The following is a 23,380-nucleotide window of genomic DNA, read 5'->3' as shown; positions in this document are numbered from 1 at the left end:
TTAAATGCCTAAATGCATAAAATGCCCTGTCATTTTGTTTTCAAGATTTCTAAATCAATAATAGCAAACACAACCACTAGTTCCATTCCACTATAATGTCAAGTCACCTAACACTTCTTTAACTTGTACCTCACCATTATCCACCACCAGAATTAATAAATCTATGTGCAGGAATTACCACTACTACGCTTACCAAAAGCTCTCGGATCTTCATCATCCACTTTTCAGCATATATCTGATCACAAAATTCCATCTTGAGGTTTTGCTTTCTAAGGGTGTTCCTGATATTATCCTCAATTTAACCAACATCCCCTCCATCCCCCCCCCCAAATAAAAATTAACACAAATGTACACATAGAGGTAATTTATTTTAAAAGTCTGAGGAACCAAGAGAGGAATTTGGGAGCAGAAAAAAGGAGAAAACATAAGGATGTACTTGGAGATGTCAGTACTGTGGGTAACCGGGATCCAGTTTCACAAGATTTTCTCAAGAAACTAATGAATGGCATCACAGAATTAACTTCTCAGCAGTTAAATATCTCAGAAGATATATCATTTGTTGTTTTGATTTTGGGGCCACACCGGCAATGCTCAGCAGTTACACGGGTTACTCCTGGCTCTGCACTCAGAAATAATTTCTGACAGTGCTCAGAGGTATTGAACCAGAGAATGCGGGATATTGAACCCGGGTCAGCCACATGCAAGGCAAATGCCTTACCTGCTGTACTGTTGCTATAGCTGATATGTCATTTATTTATTGACTTCTGCCTCTCACTAGTTAAGGGTGTACCTAACTGCCCACATCTTTAGGTTAACATATATGAAGCATGGAGTTCCAGAGAGCATCCTTGGGGAAGGAAGCAAAATTGTCATGACCTGAATCATCAAAAAATAACCCTCAGAAGCCTATTTGGAAATGTTTCATGGTAGTACCAGAATAAAAGAGATTGGACCATATGAATTTGAAGTAACAGAGGAGTTCAACAGTATCAAGCAATGTATAGCAAACAAAACAACTTAAAACATCAGAAGTGACTGCACATAGAAAATGAGTATACAATATTTTCTTATTAAAAATGTAAGATATCATTATAAAGTTTTAAAAATAATTCTAACCATTTTTAAAATTAAAGATGGGGGCTGGAGCGATAATACAGCGGGTAGGGCGTTTGCCTTGTATGCAGACAACCCAGGTTCGATTCCCAGCATCCCATATGGTCCCCCAAGAATTTCCAGGAATAATTCCTGAGTGCAAAGCCAGGAATAACCCCTGTGTATCGCCGGGTGTGACCCAAAAAGCAAAAAAAAAAAAAATTAAAGATGGTCCACATTTGTTCAAAATCCTCAATAACATATTAAACTTTTTAAATTAGTCTGTAAAAGTTTAATATGATCAACTAAACATCTACTTTTTTAATTTTCTTTCAAGAAAATGTCCTCATTTGTTAGGAAAGATGATTACATACAATGTAGAAAATATTACTTTTGACAAAAAACTAAACAAGTGCCCTTTTCTTAAATATCAAAAATAATTATTTTATACTATAAAAGAAATAGTTTAAGAAAAAGTAAACCATTACATTTAAATTAAAAGGAGACAGACATATTTGGATGGTGGTTTCAATTTCCCCAACAGTCTTTAGGAAGCTTTCGAAGATGATGGTAATGGTGCTTTTCCTTTCTGCTTAGCAGCCTTTTCCATTTTTATCTGTAAATTTAAAATAATTAATATAATAATTTATAGAATGCTCTAAAAAATAGGTTTTATATACTTATTTTGGATTCATACCTTATTTACCATCACAAGCACTTAACACAATTAAATAGACTAAAACCTAATAGTTGAAGGAGTCTATTTGCATATCTTAATGAAGTTTTATATAAATTTTACAGAAGAATTTTAATAAAAATAGTAGCTGGTTGAAGCCAAAGATATAGTATCCATGTAACACTAATGGTGCACAGAACTATAGAAGACTTGTTTTTATTTATTTAAATTTATTAAGTAGTTTTTCTTGCACATAGCCCACCCCAGTTTGATCCCCAGCACTATGTATGACCACCAGAAGTGGTCACTGAGCACAAAGCCCTGAGCACTTCTGAATGTGGTCCTCCCCCAAAAATTAGGGGGCAACAAAATGTTAGAAGAGCTGTGGTGCTTGCTTTGTATGAGGCCAACTCTGGTTCAGTCTCAGGATCACCCCAGCACTACTAGGTATGATTTAAAAGTAAATAAATGGGTGCCACAGATGTGGCGAAAAAGGGACTCTCCTTCACTGCTGGTGGGAATGCCGACTGGTTCAGCCCTTTTGGAAAACAGTATGGACAGTTCTCAAAAAATTAGAAATTGAGCTCCCATTTGACCCAGCAATACCACTCCTGGGAATATATCCCAGAGAGGCAAAAAAAAGTATAGTTGAAGTGACGTCTGCACTTGTTTGTTCATTGCAGCACGGTTTACAATAGCTAGAATCTGGAAAAAAACCTGAGTGCCCGAGAACAGATGACTTATTAAAGAAACTTTGGTACATCTACACAATGGAGTACTATGCAGCTATCAGAAAAGATGAAGTCATGAAATTTATATACAAGTGGTACTACATGAAAAGTATCATGCTAAGCGAAATGAGTCAGAAAGAGAGGGGCAGACATAGAAAGATCACATTCATCTGGGGAACATAAAGTAACAAAATAGGAGAGTAACACCTAAGAATGGCTGAAATAAGTACCAGAAGGATTTTTTTTTTTTTTTTGCTTTTCGGGTCATACCTGGTGATGCACAGGGGTTACTCCTGGCTCTTGCACTCAGGAATTACTCCTGGCCATGCTCAGGGGACCGTATGGGATGCTGGGAATCGAACTCAGGTCGGCCGCATGCGAGGCAAACGCCCTACCCGCTGTGCTATCTCTCCAGCCCCATTACCAGGAGGATTACTCCATGGCTTTGAGGCCAGCTGCATACGCTAGGGGAAAGGGCAGCTCAGATGGAGAAGGGAGCACCAAATAAAGGGTGTTGGGAGGTTCCTCCCAGGATGGGAGATGCGTGATGAAAGTAGACTATAAACCGAACATGATTGCCACTCAGTGTCTCTTTTGCAAACCACAGCACTCAAAAGGAGAGAGAGAACAAAAGGGAATGCCCGGCCACAGAGGCAGGGTGGGATGGGGGGATGAGGGTGGGAGGGATACTGGGATCAGTGGTGGTGGAGAATGGGCACTGGTGGAGGGATAGGTATTCGATCATTGTATAACTGAAACCCAAGCACAAAAATCTGTAAGTCTACAACTGTGCCTCATGGTGTTTCACTACTAAAAATTTAAATAAATAAATAAAAGTAAATAAATAGATGGGATGGGGGGAATGGGGGGTGGGAGGGATACTGGGATCCATGGTGGTGAAAAATGGGCACTGGTAGAGGGATGGGTATTTGATCATTGTATAATTGAAACCAAAGCACAAAAATTTGTAAGTCTACAACTGTACTTCACGGTGTTTCACTAATAAAAATTTTTTTAAAAAGTTTAAATTTTATTCTCTGAATAACATCCATTTGCAAGTTTTAAAATAAGAGGGGAATGTTCAGATGAATATTTTCATTAGAATTCTAGAAAATTCTAGAAAATCATGGTGTTTCACCAATAAAAATTTTTTAAAAAGTAAATAAATAACTGTGCTTTATATCGAATATATTTTAATTGCCACAAAAATATTTTTAACTTCACTGTCTAAACTTGCCTGGGCACATCCATTATACCTTATTTTACAAAATACACCTAATATAGCTGGATTATCTCTGGAATATGCACCACTTTTGAGATACTTTCAAATAATTCTCCCCTATACATCCCTGGGTCTTTCTCTTAAAGGTTGTTCGTTCTTTTCACTATAAATGACGCACAGCAGCATTTTGTAAATCTACACTACAGCCTTAGGACTTCTAGAAACATAAACTCTTTCTATGTGATAAAGAACAGAGCAGGCAGGCCTCAGAGTTTGGCATTAAACCCAGGGAATACAAACAAAAAAAAAAGTCTGCCAAGCTCTTCAAATTGCAAATAACTTTCCCAATAATAAAAATCAGATGAATACAACCTTCATCTCTTCCCTATTTTTCTCTATCTTTTCTTTGAGTTGGCTAAAAATTTCATTAAACCTGCTTCATGTGCTGTGGGAGAAGACAGTTGAATAGAGAAGGTACCATTAAGTCAATGACAATTGGAGGGATCACTTGGGATGAGAGATGTGTGCTGAAAGTAGACAAAGGACCAAAGATGATGGCCTCTCAGTATCTGTATTGCAAACCATAATGCCCAAAGTAGAGAGAAAGTAAAAAGGAAAATGCCTGTCATAGAGGCAGGGGGTAGAGTGGGATGGGGGTTGTGGGAGGGATACTAGGGACATTGGTGGTGGAAAATGTACACTGGTGGAGGGATGGATGTTCGATCATTTATGAACATCCATCCTCAAACATGAAAGCTTTGTAACTGTATCTCATGGTCATTCAATTAAAAAAAAAAACAGATAAAAACTACAAAATAATGGAAAATTGTGCAGAATGCTCTTTGAAATTTCATTTTTATTTTTAAAAAAAATGACTCACAAGTAAATCAATTGAGTCCCTATATTTATGTTAATGTTTCCTGAATAATCTAAACTTCACTTTATATATAAAATATTTGACATAAAATTTAGAAAAGAACCTCATTAAGAAATCATATACTCATCTGACTCTACCAGACAATGTGTAATCTGAAAGACTCCCGAAGAACAGTCCACTGGACCAGAGCAATATTACAACAGTTAGGGTGTCTGTCTTGTACACACCTGACTGGGTTCAAACCCTGACACCTCATGTGGTCCACCCTCCTTCCCAAACTTGCCAGAGCCCAGAGCCAGAAATAAGATCTAAGCATAGCCAGGTGTGGCCCAAAAACAAACGAAAAAATAAAGAACATTCCATTCTAAGACGCACATTACAGGCCTTTTCTGATAGAAGAGAATTTGAAACCCACCTCCACCATTTAAGTATTTGATAAAAGTTATTTAACTAACAGGGTTTTTTTTTTTTTTGGCTCCAACATTGAAATCTTTATTCACTCTTAAGTTAATTATAGGAAGAAGTTACTATGAACAACATTTATAGGGTGAAATTATACTTTTTCGTGCTGTTAAGCAACAGTTTTTAACTTGTAAAAAAATACACCATAATAACTACTTCCTAATGGGCACTGGTGAAAGTACGGGTGTTTCATTGTATGACCGAGACGTAGACCCGAAAGCCTTGTAACTGCTCTCACGGTGATTCAATAAATAAAATTATAAAAAATGAAAAAAAAAATAACTACTTCTTAGAGTTGTACTAAGGATATAACATAGATCACTGTCACTGTCACTGTCCTGTTGTTCATCGATTTGCTCAAGCGGGCCCAGTAATGTCTACATTGTGAGAACTGTTACTGTGTAAACGTCACGGGTAACTTGCCAGGCTCTACCGTGCGGGCGAGATACTCTCAGTAGTTTGCCGGGCTCTCCGAGAGCGGCGGAGGAATTGAACTCGGGTTGGCCATGTTGGCCACTTGCAAGGCAAACGTGCTACCACTGTGCTATTGCTCCAGCCCAAAGATGTAACATAGATATAAAGATTAAGTCACTTAATAAAATCAATAAAATAAAAATTTAAAAGCATTCTCCTGGGGGTAGGGGGAGAAAAAAAATCTTTCTCCTTTCCCTCTTATTTAAGGCCAGCTACTAGATATGCAGTAACACCAAGAAGAGCAAAAGTGGTAAACAAACAAAGTAGCATTTAATAGTTTGAAATAGGACTGATGGTTGATTTTATTAATTATTTTATATGTATATATAATCAATCTTTGTGAACTACATAAATTAACCAAATATATTATTCATTTATCCTGTTTTTATATGATTATTCTAAATAATCCTTAAGACTTCCACAGCTATTAAATAAATGATCCACAATCAATATACAATTGCTCTGCAGTACCTTTCTTTCAAGTTAAATGTGAGTAAATTTCCACACAGACCTACCCTTTCCTGGTATCTTCTTTCAAAGAAAGCCATATCATCCTCTTCAGATCTCCTTAAGGAAGAAACTTGATTACTTGTACCTGCTAATAAAGTAAAATATTCAATATATATAATTATAAGTTCTCCTGAAACAAAAACTAAAATAGAGCTTTCTTCCTACCCAATGGTATTTTATTTTCAAACCAGAAATGACCAAAATTAATCTTTGATCCTACTTAATCACTTAATCACTTAACTTCCCGTTAGTCGTCGATTTGCTCGAGCGGGCGCCAGTAACGTCTCCATTTGTCCCTGTCGCGTGCTAGTGTAGCCCAATGGCATCTGTTCGCTCCGGGAACATGAAGGGCCTCAAACCGATTGTTCATGATCTTGACGAAGAAGTCTGACCATCTGGTAGGTGGGCGGCTACGCGGTCTTTTGACATCCCGTGGAATCCAATCAGTAACAGCTCTAGTCCAAGGGTCGTCTTTAAATCTCATTACGTGACCAGCCCATCTGATTTTCGACACCTTGGCAAATGAGACAGCGTCCCTGATCCTTGATCGTTGACGGATGTCAGATCCTACTAGCTAATTCTTTTTAAGAGTAGAACGTCCTAAACCAGAAGTATTTTCACTCTCAAATTTTTTCCAAAGAGTCAATAGCTCATATTAAATAACACCTTATTTCTGGGACTAGAGCGATAGTACAGCGGGTAGAGCATTTGCCCTTGCACGCAACCAACCCGGGTTCGATTCCCAGCATCCCACATGGTCCTGAGTGACAAGCCAGGAGTAATCCCTCGGCATCACCGAGTGTGATCCAAAAAGCAAAAAATAATAATAACATTTAAAAATAAATGAAAATTTATTTTTAATATATGTATTTATTTCATATAAGATATATAAAATATAAATATATTTATTTCATATAAGAGTATACTTATCTTTATTCATCTACTCTATAATTTAACACTAACCTAGAAATCTGTATAACACTGATGGTGAACAGAATTAATTATAGAAGACTTGTTTTATAGTATGAATCTTTATGTTTCTCCAAATTAATATGATGAAATCCTAACACTTAATATGGTGATGTGAGGGGCAGGACTTTGAGGAGGTTACTAAATCATGAAGAAATAATGCTTGTGAATGAAATTATTGTTCTCTTAAGAGACACCTCCGCTCCAGACAGATCCCTTCCTACTTCAACATGTGAGTACACAAAGAGAAGGCAGCAACTGTGAACCAAGAAGTGATTCTTCTCTCTGGATTACAGCCAGGTTGGTGTTTTGTTCTTTGACTTCCCCACCTCCAAAACCATAAAAAACAAATTTCTTTTGTTCATAACCACCTGATCTGTAGGTCTTTGTTACAACAGTTCAAAAGGACTAAGACCGTTTGTGTAAGCGACCATAAGGGATATTACCTGCCCTGAACATTTTTCAAAGCTAAAGTAATTCTTACATTTTTCCTTGTCATTCACTTTACAAAACTAATCAAGCACTAAAAACTTTGAATTGCCTCAGGAAAGAAAAAGTGGGTTCTGTGTAAATACACCAACAACCAAGTCTCATGAAAAAGTTGACCGTCATTTCAGATTATTTTAGTTAAATCTCTTCGTGTCCAAAACTGTACCTGTTCCAGGTTTGGTTTTGTTGTTTTGGCTCAGAGAACTATGCAATGCAGGGAATCAAACCCAGGTTCTCACATGAAAAGTGAGTGCTCCAGAAGCTGGCGAATAAGTACAGCAGACAGGGCACTTTCCTTGCACATCACCGAGTGATTCCAAGGTACAGAGGCAGGAGTAAGCCTTGAGCACCACCACGTGTGGTCCATTAAAACAAAATATAACTCCAAAAACATGTGCTGCAGCCCTTTAAGCTGTGTCCCTGACCCATATTCTAGTTTTTGAAGTATATAAATTCATCCTCACCAAGCAATACAAGTCAAACAACTCCAGTCAACACTCCAGACTATAACCATAGTCTGCCAAAATCCTCTATTATCTGCCTTATGACAAAATCATGAAAAACTGCTTAGAATAATGAGTTATCTATCATTTTTTTCTGAAAACTCAGGGTTTTAATTTGAACTCTTTTATATGCTCACTTTCATTGAGCTGTATTTTACAGGCATTTAGCTGGTAAAATAGTACATTATCACTTTCATCCAAGGTGATTATCAGAAAGGTGATTTTCAGTGTTGGTAAACTGTGCTCTTGCTGAAAAGAGTTTCTAAGGACTTTGCCCCTATAATCATTGAGAGAAACATATCTAAATGGTTTCAAACCCAACATCAGTTTAAGTATGAGCAGTACTACAGAAGCTTTGTTTCTCCTTCCTCCAAACCAACAGAATAACTGGTGACACCATCATTTGGGCCTTGGCTGCCACTATACTCAGTCAAAACCCAAGCTTAATATGGCAATTGTGTCAATCTTGAAAGGTAAGTTAATTGTTTCCTTTTCTAGATTTTAATGTTTTTATATTTAATCAATTCCTCATTGTGTATTTTTGTAATCTGTCTTAAAATTGTTTCTAAAGAAAGTTGGGATACATGAAAACATGGTTTTAAAAACTTTTTGAATTCTCATTTAAAAATACTTTTGAATCTGGGGCTGGAGCAATAGCACAGTGGGTAGGGCATTTGCCTTGCATGCGGCCGACCCGGGGTTCGATTCCCAGCATCCCATATGGTCCCCTGAGCACCGCCAGGGGTAATTCCTGAGCGCAGAGCCAGGAGTAATCCCTGTGCATTGCCGGGTGTGACCCAAAAAGCAAAAAATAAAATAAAATAAAAAGACAAAAAATAAAAAGAATGTTCTCTTTAAAAAAAATAGTTTTGAATCATAAATTCTCATTTAAAAATACTTTTGAATTATAAATTCCTTCTTAGTATTTTTATCTTGTTATCTACAGATAAACTAGGACATTAGTGCTTAAAAACAAATTAATTCCTTGTGGGGAGGTCACATTCAATGGTACATAGGAACTGGCTCTGTGTTCAGGGGACCATATGGTGCTGGGATGCTAACCAGAATCTGAATCATGTGAGGTAAGCTCTTTAACCTTGAGAGAGATTAAAGCTAGGCAAGCACTAGCTCTCTGGACTAAATAAATATAAATTCTCTCTTTCTTCTTATTTTTTTTTGGTTCAGTTGTTGTTGTTTCGGGGTAACATCCAAAAGTAATAAGCTCAGGGCTTACACCTGACTCGGTGTTCAGGGATCACTCCTGGCAGGGCTCAGGGGATTATATGCAATGCCCAGGATGGAGCCCCTCGTCGGCCACAAGCAAGTCAAGTGCGTTACGCATTGTACTAGTGCTCCAGCCACAACTTTATTTTTATGTGTCATTTATACATGATACAACTTGCTGACCTCTAATCATTACTGGATTTTATCTTTTGAGTTTTTTGTTTTGTTTCACTGGGGGGCCACAGCCAGCAGTGCTCAGGGGCTATTCCAGGCTCACAGAGTACAGCATTTCTCCATACGTAGCATTTCTCTGTACTCAGTTGAGTTCTCTCTGATCTCGGATTCTATCTGGGGGCACACTTAAAAGATCAAAGCAGTTTAGATCACTAGAGGGCTCTCATATCCAAATATGAAAGCAGTTTACCTGAAAAGCATATACCTGAACAAGGTTTTAAAAATTCAAACTATAGTATTACCACAATCCTCACGATTCTCTAGTTAATAGTTAAATCTAATTACTTTTCCCAATGAAAAATGAAGTTTCTAGTTTTTTTCTCAGTTCCTGAACCTTTTCTCAATTTATCTGACGAAACAATAATCAAATTACAATATGGGGGAGGAAGGTGCCAGAAATTTAATAAAAGCTTTATATTCTTAATTACTATAAATAATTTAATTTCATTTTCACCTTTTTGTGTTTCTTGAGAACTAGAGGGTGCTTGAAATGCTTTTAGAAATGGATGATCCGTGGATGTAGCTGGAGAATCTAAAAATTCAATTGAAGGGACACCTGAGAGCAAAATATATAAAGAACAAACATGAAATCTCAACATGTAATGGTCTAGATAAGTTGTTATTTTTAATATGAAATAAATTGGAACCTCAGGAGAGTCATCAGAAAAAATATTTTCTACAAAAAGATATATTAACTTACAAAGGCAAATGAATACAAGTATCTTTTTATTTCTCATAGAAATTTTTACAGAAAAAAATATGTACAAATTATATACAAATTATAAATATGTCGGCAAAGAAATTTTTTTTAAACCTTAGTATACTCATAAAACACTTTAAAGAAATCAATTACATGCATAAGAACCTTAAGTTGGAAAGGGTATAATAAAGAACTTTTGCTGGTTTGGGGGTCATACCTAGTGTTGTTCAGGGCTTACTCCTGCTCTGTGATCAGTGATCACCCCTGGCGGTACTCAGGGGATCATATATTGCCAGGGATCAAACCCAGATAACTCTCATGCAAGGTAAGTACCTTACCTGCCGAACTATCTCTCAGCCCTATTTGTATTCGTTACTGAACTTTATAAAAACAAAAGACAACTTCTGCTTGCATAAAGTAAGAAATTATCCACAACTCCATACCACAAGCTACAAAGACCAACTGCTAAATACATCAAGTTTTGGACCAAAAGGAAGGAAGCTGCAGAGAAAACATGTTCTATCTTCTTCACAAAACCACTTCCCCCCTGAGCCCGCTCCCCACCACCATGGCTCAAAAGAAATACATTTCAGTTCTATTTGGTTCTAAAAGTTAGCACTGAGGATTCTGGCAGGATGGCCATCCTGCCTAGACAGGAGGAGAGACCCAATGGCCAGACCGCCAACTCTCTTCCCAACATTTCCAGCTAATGGGCAGATGATTGACAAAGTAAAATACAGGACCTGGGACAGGACCAGACATGAGAGGAAAAAGGGGATCCCCAGGGGGCATGCAAGAGAGAGGAAGGCTGTGACTTGAGGCATAGTTAAGAGAGAAATGCTGTACTCCAGAGAGCAGTGGGCCACTGGTGGGGAAAAGGGGGTTATCAGCCACTGGTCCAGAACTCGGGGAGCTGACACATACAATGGCAGCCATCAGCCAAGGAGCCAAGAGTTAAGGATAAGGCATCCCTGCTGCTGGAGTGCCCGATGTAAGAGACTGTCCCTGTGGTCACTGGGATGCCCTTGTCTGGGAGCAAGACTAAGAGCTCAACTTGTAACCTGCCAGGTGCAAGAAGACTGTGAAATCCTGCGAAAGGCTGCTCCTCTTCGCACCTGGCAGTGGATTATGCAGAATACCTGCTCTATCCATTACTGGAACTCTCATTCACCTAAGATGCTACGGTCTCAGTCAAGCCTGGAGTGCAAGTGGCTCAGTAGGGAGAAGATTGCTGATGGCATCCAGAAACTCAGTGGGCCATCCTCCCTGTGTCTCTGTGACAGCTCCATGACTGCTTGACACAGTCAACCCCACAGCTTCTGCCCTGCTCTCCTCCCATGCACCCCTCTGAAAGGTTCAGTGACAGGCCCGACAGTCGAGAACTAGAACACAGAAAAGGGGTAACAAACATGAAGCAGCTGGGAAAGACTAGACTAGAGACCCAGCCTAGAGGAGAGGGAGTTTACACATCTCGGCCCCCACTGCTTAGCACTAGCGGACCCCTGGAGGGTTTGACTGTGCTGTTTCTCAAACAGTAACCTCTCCACACTCAGCTGCCTCACTTCCTACCAGGTGTGGCCACCAGACCTCCAATCATCTAAGCAGGTTCAGGGCTGCCCATACAGAAGGCAACATACACCAGGATATCCTAAGTGAATGCCCCAGGGTTACATTCTACAGCCTACAACAGTGATACAAGGCCTAAAACAACCACACAACTCAACACAAACCTTTTAATGTACAATACTAAATTAATTTAGTCCAATAGTAAAGAAAAAGAGAAGACAGCATTTCCCCACAAATTGTTGAGAACAACAAAAAACCCAAAATAGAGTTCTAATGTAAATAAAATGAGGGTGAAACAGGCTGAGCACATGCTTTCATGCAGGAGGCCCAGATCCAAACCCTGGCATCACAGAGTCCCCTGAGCACCACCAGAAACAATCCCCAAGCACAGTGCTAAGAGACCCCTGAGCACTATCAGTTTTGGCCCCAAAACAAAACAAGGGGAATAATAATATTAAGTGAAATTTTAAAAAAACAATGGGTAAACAAAATGAGATCTATAGCAAAAAACTCTACTTAAAGATTCAAAGAGCGGGCAAGGCAATGCCTTACCCACTATACCATCTCTCATCCCGTTTGAATTTCAATCCCCAGCACCTCATATAGTCCCCCAAGCCCACCTGGAGTGGCCCCTGAACACGGAACCAGGACTAAGTCCTGAGCACAGCTGAGCATGGCCCCAAAAGAGAAACAAAAATATAACAGTGGCCACTGGGCCAGAGCAATAGTACAGCAGGTAGGCGGCTGACCAGAGTTCGATCCTCGACATCCCATATGTCCCCCAAACACTGTCAAGAGTAATTCCTGAGTGCAGAGCCAGGAGGAACCCCTGAGCATTACCAGGTGTGACTCAAAAAAAAAAAAAAAACAGTGGACACTGGTGTTGCTGAACATCAGAGTACAGCCCTGGGTTTGAGGCCTTGAATAGTTTAAAAAAAAATTCAAAGAGAAAGAGAAGTACCAGAATTAAAAATTATAATAGTTGATGGTCTGGAGAGAAAGTTCAATTAACCCCAGTGCATGTTTGTCATGAAGGAAGCCTGAGTTGGATCCCTAGCACTACCTGTGGTCCCCGAGAACCACAAAGAGTGATCCTAGGGCATCAAAGCCAGGAGTAGCCCCTCAGCACCTCTGGCTGTGGCCCAAACACACACACACACACACACACACACATTACAACAGAACTGTGAAATACAGTAGTGAGGCTTAACATTAAAAAATCAATATAGGGGCTGGAGCAATAGCACAGTGGGTAGGGCATTTGCCTTGCATGCGGGTTCAATTCCCAGCATCCTATATGGTCCCCCTGAGCACCGCCAGGAGTAATTCCTGAGTGCATGAGCCAGGAATAACCCCGTGCATCGCCAGGTGTGACCCAAAAAGCAAAAGAAAGCAAAAACTAAAATAACTAAGTAAATAATAAAAATATCCAATCTGCATTCTCAAAAAAAAAAAATCAATAGAGCTGGTGAGTCAGAAAGTATGACTGTACCGCTAACACATGGTCTTATAAACCAACATTAACTCAACAACAACAACAAAATATAAATTAAAATTATAAATAAAAATAAAATGAGACATTTTGGAGGAAAATAAATGAAGTCTCTAAAGTGCTAAACAAATGTTAGACTTCACCATTGTTAGCACACATAAAATAGTTCTGGCAAGCTCTTACTTCCTATTTCATCACTTACCAACTCCACTGTCATCCAATCGCATGTAACCTTCTGCCAATGAGCTGAAGCCAGTTAATCCTCCCATTGCTGCATAAGGAACATCCTGCCCCACTGGTTTGCCCTGGGCCAGTCTTTCTTGCTTAGTTTCCACTACTGTGTCATGAGCATAAGCAGGCTGACCACAACCACATGTGAAGCAACTGTGAAATCCTGAACACTTGGAACCTGAATCAAAGATACAAAGTGAGTTTTAGTGGTTGCATTATCTTCCCTAAAAAGATTTTTCTTGGTTAAAGGAAGCTAAATCTGGATCCTTCTTGTCTTATCCTGTGGCCCCTCCCTTACCTCCATCCTGAACTCTCTCTCAGTCATTGCTTTTAATTCTATAAGATGCCAGAGTAACAAGAGAGAAAATGGAGTATGGGGGAATGTCAAGAAAATCAACTTTTATACGAAAAGAAATTGGGCTCAACTGGACATCCAGGAAATTCAGGCCCAGTTTTGAAAAACTGATTAGAAGCCTATATGGTAGGAAGAGTCTGGAGACCAAGTGAAGAGATAATGTAGAACACTTTCTTGCTTCAATTCCTCATAATAGTCCATTGAAGAACAACCCACAGATACAATGGAATACTGCTTAGCAATAAAAAAGGGGAAAAGTACTGGTACATACATAACCTGGATGAATCATAAAACATATTAAGCGAAAGAAACCAATCATGAACTATATTTTATAGTTCCTTTTAGATCAAATATCTAGAATAAATAATCCACAAAGAAAGAAAATTAGTAGATCATTAGTTTCCTAGGGCTGATGATCGGGAGAAATAAAGAATGACTACAATTAATATGGGACCGCTTTCAGAATGATAAAAATATTTTAAAGTTTACTCTGCTTTGCACACGGCCAACCCAGGTTCGATTCCCAACATCCCGTATAACCCACCAAGCACCGCCAGGAGTAACTCCTGAGTGCAGAGCCAGGAGGAACCCCTGAGCATCACTGGGTGTGACCCCCCAAAAAATCTGGCAGTGTTCAGGGGCTACTCATGGCATGGTGCTTAAGAGTGACCCTTGGCAATATTCAGGAGATGACCACCTGAGTGCCAGGGATAGAACTAGGATCACCCATGTTCAAGGCACCTTACCCCCTGTACCATCTCTCCAGCCCTAAAAATGGTTTTTATTTTTTAAATTTCATTCTCAGATTCCAATTCAAATTATTATAAAATCAACTGAAGTAACTATCTCCTGAAGTCACCTGTCTAATACCCTCCTATTCCTCTAGGTTTTTAGAAGAATGATCAAACGAAAGGATACACAAGATGGGGCACAGAGGATAGATCTGGGTAATAGAAATTGCAGTAGAACTGCACTGTAGCACTGTCCTCCCGTTATTTATCGATTTGCTCGAGCGGGCTTTTTGTTACTGTTTTTAGCATATCAAATACGTCACGGGTAGCTTGCCAGGTTTTGCCGTGCAGGCGAGATGCTCTCGGTAGCTTGCTGGGCTCTCCAAGAAGGGCAAAGGAATCGAACCTGGGTCGGCTGCGTGCAAGGCTCTACCCGCTGTGCTATCACTCCAGCCCAGAAATTGCATCCAGCCCAGAAATTGGTGGTATTACATCCGAAGCATTACAACTGTTGTTTTTCCTCCCAGTCTATGTTTTTGGTAATAATTGGCCAGAAAAATGCTCCCACCTTTCAAAAAGTTACATCAGAACATGTGTCATGGCTCTTTAAAATCACTGTCCTCCCATTGTTCATCGATTTGCTCGAGCAGGCCCAGTAATGTCTCCATTTTGAGACTTGTTGTTACTGTGTTTGGCATATTGAATACGTCACGAGTAGCTTGCCAGGCTTTGCCGTGTGGGTGAGATACTCTCAGTAGCTTGCCGAGCTCTCCAAGAGGGGCGGAGGAATCGAACCCAGCGTGCTATCGCACCAGCCATTATTTAACTTTCTTGGGTTATAACTGTTTAAATTTTCTGACAGAAAAAAAAAAACAATAACTTTTTACACACATACAGTGTTAGCATGACTATCCACTGAGTTCTTCTCAGTCATTTAACATCACATTAACTTTTCAGTAAAGAAACAAACATTTTGTCTATGAGCTGGAAACCATGGAACTCACAAGCGTGGCAGACAGAGGCAGGCGCAGCGCTATGCTGGTCCGCAAAGTGCTTGCACCTGCAGCGGATGGGTTGCGTGCCGTTCAGCGGGACATAGCGGTAGGCCTGGCACTTGCAGCCGGGCACTCGGCATGGCAGACTGATGGGGCGCTGCTGTGGAATCGTTTCAAAGTCAGTTTTGTGTTGTTTGTACCTTAGAAAATATAAGAGGGAAGAAATATCAACAGCTTGGATACTACCAAAATTTAAAATTTTATTTTCAATAAGTGCAAATATAATTTGGCGAGTGAGCAGTTGTCTCTCTTTGGTTATACTTGTTAGGAAGGTGACAATGAACTTCCCCACCTGCTGTATGGTATCTGTGGTGATTTGATCATAGAAAAACATTCACTCTTAACAGATTTTTTTAAAGTAATTTTTACCTAATTTTTCACAACAATATGCAAAGAAAAATACTTCCTTTAAACCACTGCTAACAGATCATTTTATGTGGAAATACAACCTTTGCATTAAAAATGTTTTTAGGAGGCCAGAGCAACAATACAGCAAGTAGGGCACTTGTCTTGCATGTGGTTCAATCCCCACCATCCCATATGGTCCCCAAAAAACTGCCAGGAATAATTCCTCAGTGCAGAGCCAAAAGTAACCATTGAGTATCGCTGGATGCAACCCAAAGACAAACAAAAAAACTTTTTTTTTAATTGGGCTGGAGCAATAGTACAGCAAGTAGGGGACTTGCCTTGCATGTAGCCATCCTGAATTTTATCCCCAGCACCCAATACAGTTGATCCCTGAGAACAGAACCAGGAGTAAGCCTGAGCACTGACTGCTGAGGAAGGAGGGAGGAATGAAGGGAGGGAGGAAGGAAGGAAGGAAGGAAGGAAGGAAGGAAGGAAGGAAGGAAGGAAGGACCAGAGTGCTAACACAGCAGGTAGGGCACTTGCCTTGCATGTGGCTGACCTGGGTTCGATCCCTGGCATCCCAGATGGTCCCCCAAGCACCACTAGGAGTAATTCCAGGAAGTAAGGAGGAAAGAAAGGAAAGAAAGAAAGAAAGAAAGAAAGAAAGAAAGAAAGAAAGAAAGAGGGGGAGGGAGGGAGGATGGGAGGAAAGAAAGAAGGAAGGAGAAAAGAAAAAAAAGAAAGAAAGAAAGAAAGAAAGAAAGAAAGAAAGAAAGAAAGAAAGAGAGAGAGGGGGAGGGAGGGAGGATGGGAGGAAAGAAAGAAGGAAGGAGAAAAGAAAAGAAAAGAAAGAAAGAAAGAAAGAAAGAAAGAAAGAAAGAAAGAAAGAGGGAGGGAGAGAAAGGAAGGGAGAGAAAGAAAGAAAGAAAGAAAGAAAGAAAGAAAGAAAGAAAGAAAGAAAGAAAGAAGGAAGCAAGCGCTCTCACTGAGAAACTAAAGAACTTTGCCATTCCAAATTGGATTGTGTCCATTTGAAGGTTACATTCATGGAAGGTGTATACCACTAAGAGACTGGCCTTCTATTCACACAAGAAAAGACTATACAACTAACACAAATTTACCAAAATGCCTTCTCAATTCTGAAAGATATTGGCATAAGCCTCACCTTCCATTCCTCCACAGTTTTGGTTGGGGTTGCTAAATAAGTAAGTTTAAAGTCAAATTATGTACAAATTACTCATCCTAGCAACTGCCCAACAAACTCTGGCAAACTCCATGTGTGTAAATAGCAACTGCACAAAGAATCTCATGAAAGCACTCCTGAAACTATACAAACAGGGTGTGCTCTTCCCACAGCTCCTTAAGAACAGAAAGTCAGAGCTGTTACTTAAAGCAACACGTAATAGGCTTGGAGATTTTCTTCTAAGAAGACCTTTGATTCCATTGAGCTTTACACTGTGACCTGCTACAGGAGAAGTAGAAAAATGTGAAGAAGAGCATGATGAAGGCAGACACGTTGCATACCTTAGATTAAGGAAAAACACCCCAACCACTGGCCCCTCATATATTGCCTTTCCCTCCCTGTGCTTCCCTTGAAACATGGCCCTCTGTAATAAAGCGCTCAGTGCTCGTATTTTTGTTGGTTTAAATAAAGACACTGAATATATTTCTTTTTTGTTTGTTTTTTTTTAATACTTTATTTCTTTATTGAATCACTGTGAGAAAAGTTACAGAGCTTTCGGGTTTAGGTCTCAGTCATGTAAGTATCAAACACATTTCCCTTTACCAATACTTATTTTTAACCGTGAACCCCAATAGAACCCCACCTCCCACCCCTCCCAATTCCTGTGAGGCAGATGAGTTCTAGTTAATACTCTATCCACTTTGACTAGATACATTGTTTCGATAGAAGATACACAATTATTGTTTAGAGTTTACGACCCCCCCCCCCAATCAGATATGCTGAAACAGTGTTGTGAAATGATTTGCTTTCTACAGCTTGGTTTAAGAAAAAAATGATGTCGCGCGGCCGCAATAGCGGCCACGCGGTTTTGGATTTCTGCTGTTTCACTTACTAACCCTGGAAGTATTTCTATTAAAAGTTAGATAGTTAAGAGATTGGTTTCTGTGCTCTGGAGTCGTGGCCGTGCCGGAGAGCCGCTCGTGGGGGGCAGCTGGTGACCTCGGTTGGACGTGAAGGACGGCCCAGAACGCCCCCCTTCCCATGAGGCCCCCGCTGCCCCCCGCCCCCGGCTCAAACCTGCTGTCCACAAGGCTCCCGTGCGGCCGCCATCTTTCTTTGCAGAGAGGAGCGGGCGAGCGGGACAACACCTTTTCCCCTCCGGGCAGGCTTGGTGGCACGGTTTAACACATAGTCCATTTGCTTTTCTGCTCCAAGCGGCTGGTTCTCTGTGCTAAGTCCTTGTGCCTCCGGGGCCGTGGCCGTGCCGGAGAGCCGCTCGTGGGGGGCAGCTGGTGACCTTGGTTGGGCTGAATATATTTCTTAATGTCAAAAGGATGATTACCATCATTAAGGAATGTTGCCTGGGAGTCAATTCAAGCAACTCTTTTTTTTAAATTTTTTTAGTAAAGCAAGGTAGTTTTTACTGAATGAAACTTCATTAGAAAGATGTGAGAGGAAAGGAAATGTGTTCGAGAAAGAATATGGGTGGGTTTTTCCAGAGTAGAAATAAGCAAGAAACAAAGAAACACAAACACAAGCAAGCCAGATACAGGTTCAAGGGAGAACATGGGCTGGAAGAGCAAACCAATTCAAGCAACTCTTAAGGCAAGCAGTTCCACATCCCTGACACTGCCTTGCTCCCAGGCAACACTCGATTAGTCTGGGATGTCTCTGAGCACTGCTGGGGGTAGCCCATGGCGCTCTGGAGGTTCCGGGCATGGCTGGGGTGTCCCTGGTGGTCCCTAGCACCACAGAACCCGGCAGAACTGTATGCTCAGGCTGTCACATTATCCAACAGAAATGGTTGGCTGAGAATTGCCAGGAGCAGACCCCAGCCACTACCAGGTACCACTTGGGTGGCTCCCCCCAAAAAAAAGCAGTTCTGCAGTCTGATTACACCTCCTTGGCCTTGTCTAGTGGGAGAGCGGAGGTACCCCAATCTAATAGAAAGAACCCTGGCAAAGTCACAGGAGCACCTAAACCTTTTATTTCCATGACAGAAGATGGTGACAAGATTCTATTAATGAGTTCTAATAGACTATGATCTTTTGAAAACCTGACACAGCATGCAAAGAAAACACTTTAATTTTTAATGTATTAGATCATTATCACTATCCTCCCGTTGTTCATCGATTTGCTCGAGCGGGCCCAGTAACACTGTGACACTTGTTACTGTGTTTGGCATATCGAATACGTCATGGGGAGCTTGCCAGGCTTTGCCGTGCAGGCAAGATACTCTCTGTAGCTTGCCGGGCTCTCCAAGAGGGGGTGGAGGAATCGAACTCAGGTCAGCCATGTTGGCTGCGTGCAAGGCAAACGCCCTGCCGCTGTGCTATCACTCCAGCCCCAGTGTATTAGATAAAGTTTTATTTTAAATGTTTCTCTATCACAGAGAAACATTTATCTAGACATTTATCTAATGTTATCTAGAGAAGACACACTCTGCTACAGTTTTATACTTTATAATCACAAGGAAAGTTAGCAAGAAAATATTTTACCTATGTGTACAAAAGCACAGTGTCTCTGGGCCCACAAGCTTACAATCCATTCCAGTTGGTGATCGCCAGCTCACGTATAACCTGTTCTGTAAACGCAGAGGTAAAACTTTTCTTTTATATTCTTCATATTCTTCGGGAGTAAAAAGTTTCCCCCCATCATCGTCACCAACAATTCTACAACAACAACAACAAGAATACATTTTTTAATCCTTATGTATAAAATAATAAATAAATGTTTTCAGGGCTAGAGAGATAGTACAGCAGGTAAGGCACATGTCTTGCACACAGCAGACCCGTGTTCAATCTCTGGCATCCCACATGGTCCCCTGAGAACACCAGAAGTAATTCCTAAGTGCAGAGCCAGGAGTGATCTCTGAGCCTCCTTGGGTATGCTTCCTGCCCTGGCCAAAAAAAAAAAAAAAGCCTTATATATAAATAGGTACATTTTTTAAAACATTCATAAGCTATTAACTATCAATATTTTCCCTTACATAAATAATTTAGATATACAATAACTTTTTTTTAAAGAACAACAACAACGATTTTATTCTAAAGTAAGTTTTGGGCCATTTCCGTTTATTTTTGCTACAAGTAATAGGTGCCTTAAAATTAATGCAAACCTTTAAAGGAAGAGATCATCTGTACTTTGGTTCTAAATCAGTGCTTCTCAAACTGTATTTATTTACTAAATGCTATGGAGATTTTGAACAAATGTAGATTCAGACTAACAATTCCAGGAAGACCTGATAGTCTGCATTTTTTTTTTTTATGCCCAGGGGTTTACTCCTGGCTCTGCACTCAAGGATCACTTGTAGCGGTGCTTGGGGAGACCGATAAAGGATGCCAGGGATAGAATCCTGGCCGTGTAAGACAAGGCAAGCGTCTTGCCCACTGAGTATCGCTGGGACCCTTGGTCTGCATTTCAAACAAACGCTCAGGAAGCCCCATTTTGCTACTCTTAAGTAGCAAAACTCCTCCCCCAGCTTCCCCTTGCAAATGCTGCCCAGAAAGGCACACACGCAGTCCAGGCTGAATAGGGAAAGAATGTGTGTTTCTGACCTTGATTTATCAGCTTACCTTTTCAGGGTCCTTTCAAATCTAGGCACCCAAGGCCGACTTTCCCCAACTTTCCCAAAGCTCCAGAGTCTCTTCTATGGATTTGTTCCAGCTTATTTAATGCTTTGCATAATAATTTCCATTCCACCCTCCATTTTCTGGGCAGAGCAAGAGACTTATATAACTGGAGGCCCACGAATCCACATGTCTTAAGTGCTACATTATCACTCCGCACCCATTTCTATCAACTTGCTCCTGCACTGACCTGGACGGACCTGGACGGCGCAGGAGCCAGTCCCGCTCCGGCTCAGCGGAACGTCCTCCGTTCACGGGACTCAGGCGTTCACCGGAGCTGGCCCTACCCGAGGTGAAACCAGCCCCACCCAGCTCCTTATTTTTTCAGGGGAGTGAGGGAAAGCTGTCGGTTAGGGAACCCGAGAGCCCAAACAGGAACCGGGGAGCGACCCCGTGGTCCAAAGCAAGCAAGAGTATTAGGAGCTTGGGGTTCCACCGGCTTGAACGGTGACCGTGTGGCTTCGTGCTTCTTCCCCTCTCCCGCGCATCAGTGCCACATCCTCCTGCCTCCCTCTCCGACGATTCCCACTCGCCCAGTTTCCCGGGCGGTCAAATATATTTCTTAGGAGATGGCAGAAGGCTTTGTCACCACGAGTGAGACCACCCGTCGGGTCCGGGCGCAGGAAACCCCTGGGTCCACGAACCCAAGGAGCTGCTCGTTTCCTAGAATTGCTCCGGAACCCCCCGAAACTACACGGATCCGTGCGGCTGTTCCGGGGGATGGAGGCACATTTACAAGTTCACGACCTCACCCTAGGACGAAACGTCTCTCTCTCTCTCTCTCTCTCTCTCTCTCTCTCTCTCTCTCTCTCTCTCTCTCTCTCTCTCTCTCTCTCTCACACACACACACACACACACACACACACGAGCACTAATCACTGGTCTTTTAAAATACAAATTGCACCTCTGCATAAAATCTAGAGTAAATAATCCTTCTTGGAGGTAGATGGAGCGAGAGGCCTTTTAAATAGGCTCCCGGAAGACTTTATTAGTCTAGAACTGCGCGTAATATTTAATTACAGGAAGACGATACCGGGAATCAAATGTCAGCCTCCCTGAACGGATTCGGGGAGCCCCGGCGGTGACCTCGGGCCCCCGCCGCACAGCCCCGCGTCCTCACCTCCGGTACTCCAGGTACTCGTCCACGGCCGCCGCGCCCCCGGCAGGTAACGTCAGCCGCTCCATGGCCCGCGGGGAAGTGGCCGGTCCGAGGCCAGCGGCCAGCCCCGCCAGCCCCGCCGACCGCGCCCCTCCCGCTCCCCGCCCGATTGGCCAGGCCGGGGACCAGGACCCCGCCCCGGTGCGCGCGCTGCCCGGCCGCCGCGCTCGCGGGGCGTGGACACGTATCCCAAGCCCGCCCGCTCCCCTTTTGCGGCTCCCCTTCCCCTGCTTTGTCAGAGGTGCCCGTCAAATAACCAGGGAGTGAGTGAAAGGCCTTGAAGATGATGGGTGCACAGAAAATGGCTCAAAGGCTTTGTGTTGAAATTTTCGCTGGTTTTGCGGAGTGTCTGCAGAATTTTGAGGCTCTGCTTCCTCTAGTCTCCAGTTCCGACATTCAGGAACAAGAATCCTTGCAAGAAAAGGATGCCAGACCACCTGAGCCATTTGATGAGTCTACGTGTCAAGCGGTTGTGCTCAGTAAAAAAGTCAACCAGTTAAGGACGGTGGAATAGGGCTTTCTCAAGGTTCAGGAAAAGGGCATCGGTAAACTGAAGATTTTCTTGAGACTCTCTGTTGTTAGTGTGCCAATGAACTAAGAGTAAGAAGCTATAAATACTAAGACTGAACTGTTGAAGACTCAACAATAAACTTTAACTTGAGGAAACCACCTTTGATTTCTGAACTCAGGTTCTTATCGTGAATAAGAATTATTTTTTAATATTTTATTGAATCACAGTGAGATGCACAGTTGTAAGGTTATTCGTGATTGGGTTTCAGTTATATAATGTTCCAACACCCATCCCTTCACCAGTGTACATTTCCCACCAGTTCCCCTCCCACCCCATCCTCTGTGGCAAGCACTTTTCCTCTCTTCTCCTCCCTCCTCCCCTCCTTTTGGGCATTATGGTTTGCAATAGATACGAAAAGGTTATGTATATTCCTTCACCTATTTTCAATATTCAGTTCTTGTCCAGAATGATTTCTATTGTCTTACTGGTCCCTTCTCTATCCTAACTATTCTGTCCTCCTCCTCTTCTCCATACACACACTTGTGTCAAGCTTCCACTGATCATTCCTCCTGGCCTTTGTTTTACCTGGCCTTGGATATTGGTCTCATACTCTTTCTTTTATATTCCACAAATGAGTGCATTCTATATTTGTCCCTCTCCTTTTGACTCATTTTACTCAGCATAATACTCTCCATTTCCATCCATTTATAAGCAAATGTCATGACTTCATTTTTCCTAACTGCTGTGTAGTGTTCCATTGTGTAGATGTACCATAGTTTATCCAGTCATCTGTCTCAAGCACTGAGGTTGTTTCTAGATTCTGGCTATTGTGAATAGAGCTGCAACCAATATAGAAGTGCAGATGGTTTTTCTGCTATGTGTTTTGGGGCCCTCAGGGTATGTTCCAAGAAGTAGTATTGCTGGGTAAAATGGGAGCTCAATTTCTCATTTTTTGAG

At 41.5% G+C, this 23,380-nt stretch overlaps 1 protein-coding gene across 4 annotated transcripts; it reads right to left on the bottom strand.

Annotated features, from left to right (window-relative positions):
- Positions 1-1,358: 1,358 nt before the first annotated feature.
- FAM221A (family with sequence similarity 221 member A) lies at positions 1,359-21,964 on the bottom strand. 4 transcript variants are annotated; one of them, XM_056118621.1, is made up of 7 exons: positions 21,874-21,964; positions 19,623-19,796; positions 15,543-15,733; positions 13,424-13,630; positions 9,918-10,019; positions 6,050-6,132; positions 1,359-1,708 (listed from the first exon to the last, which is right to left on the bottom strand). In XM_056118621.1, the coding sequence occupies exons 1-7, from the start codon at positions 21,936-21,938 to the stop codon at positions 1,640-1,642; spliced, it is 891 nt and encodes a 296-aa protein (XP_055974596.1). In that variant the 5' UTR covers positions 21,939-21,964; the 3' UTR covers positions 1,359-1,639. The 4 variants fall into 4 exon arrangements, with proteins under 4 accessions (XP_055974596.1, XP_055974597.1, XP_055974599.1 ...); XM_056118622.1 differs by having other exon boundaries at positions 6,050-6,129; XM_056118623.1 differs by having other exon boundaries at positions 1,631-1,708; positions 6,046-6,132.
- Between the last annotated feature and the right edge of the window lie 1,416 nt (positions 21,965-23,380).

The sequence above is a fragment of the Sorex fumeus genome, unplaced genomic scaffold (genome assembly GCF_029834395.1).
Source record: "Sorex fumeus unplaced genomic scaffold, SorFum_2.1 ptg000037l, whole genome shotgun sequence".
Lineage (NCBI taxonomy): Eukaryota > Metazoa > Chordata > Mammalia > Eulipotyphla > Soricidae > Sorex > Sorex fumeus.
The sequence above is the reverse complement of the archived record's forward strand: the minus strand, read 5'-3'. Positions and strand labels throughout refer to the sequence as shown.

Bases quoted from the DNA above. Each gene is read 5' to 3' on its own strand.
- FAM221A (XM_056118621.1), bottom strand. From the start codon at position 21,938: ATGGAGCGGCTGACGTTACCTGCCGGGGGCGCGGCGGCCGTGGACGAG. The intron at 6,133-9,917 runs GTGAAAATGAAA...TTACTTTATTAG, and splicing joins TTCTCAAGAAACACAAAAAG to CAGGTACAAGTAATCAAGTT. The intron at 1,709-6,049 runs GTAGGTCTGTGT...TTAAATTTACAG, and splicing joins AAAGAAGATACCAGGAAAGG to ATAAAAATGGAAAAGGCTGC.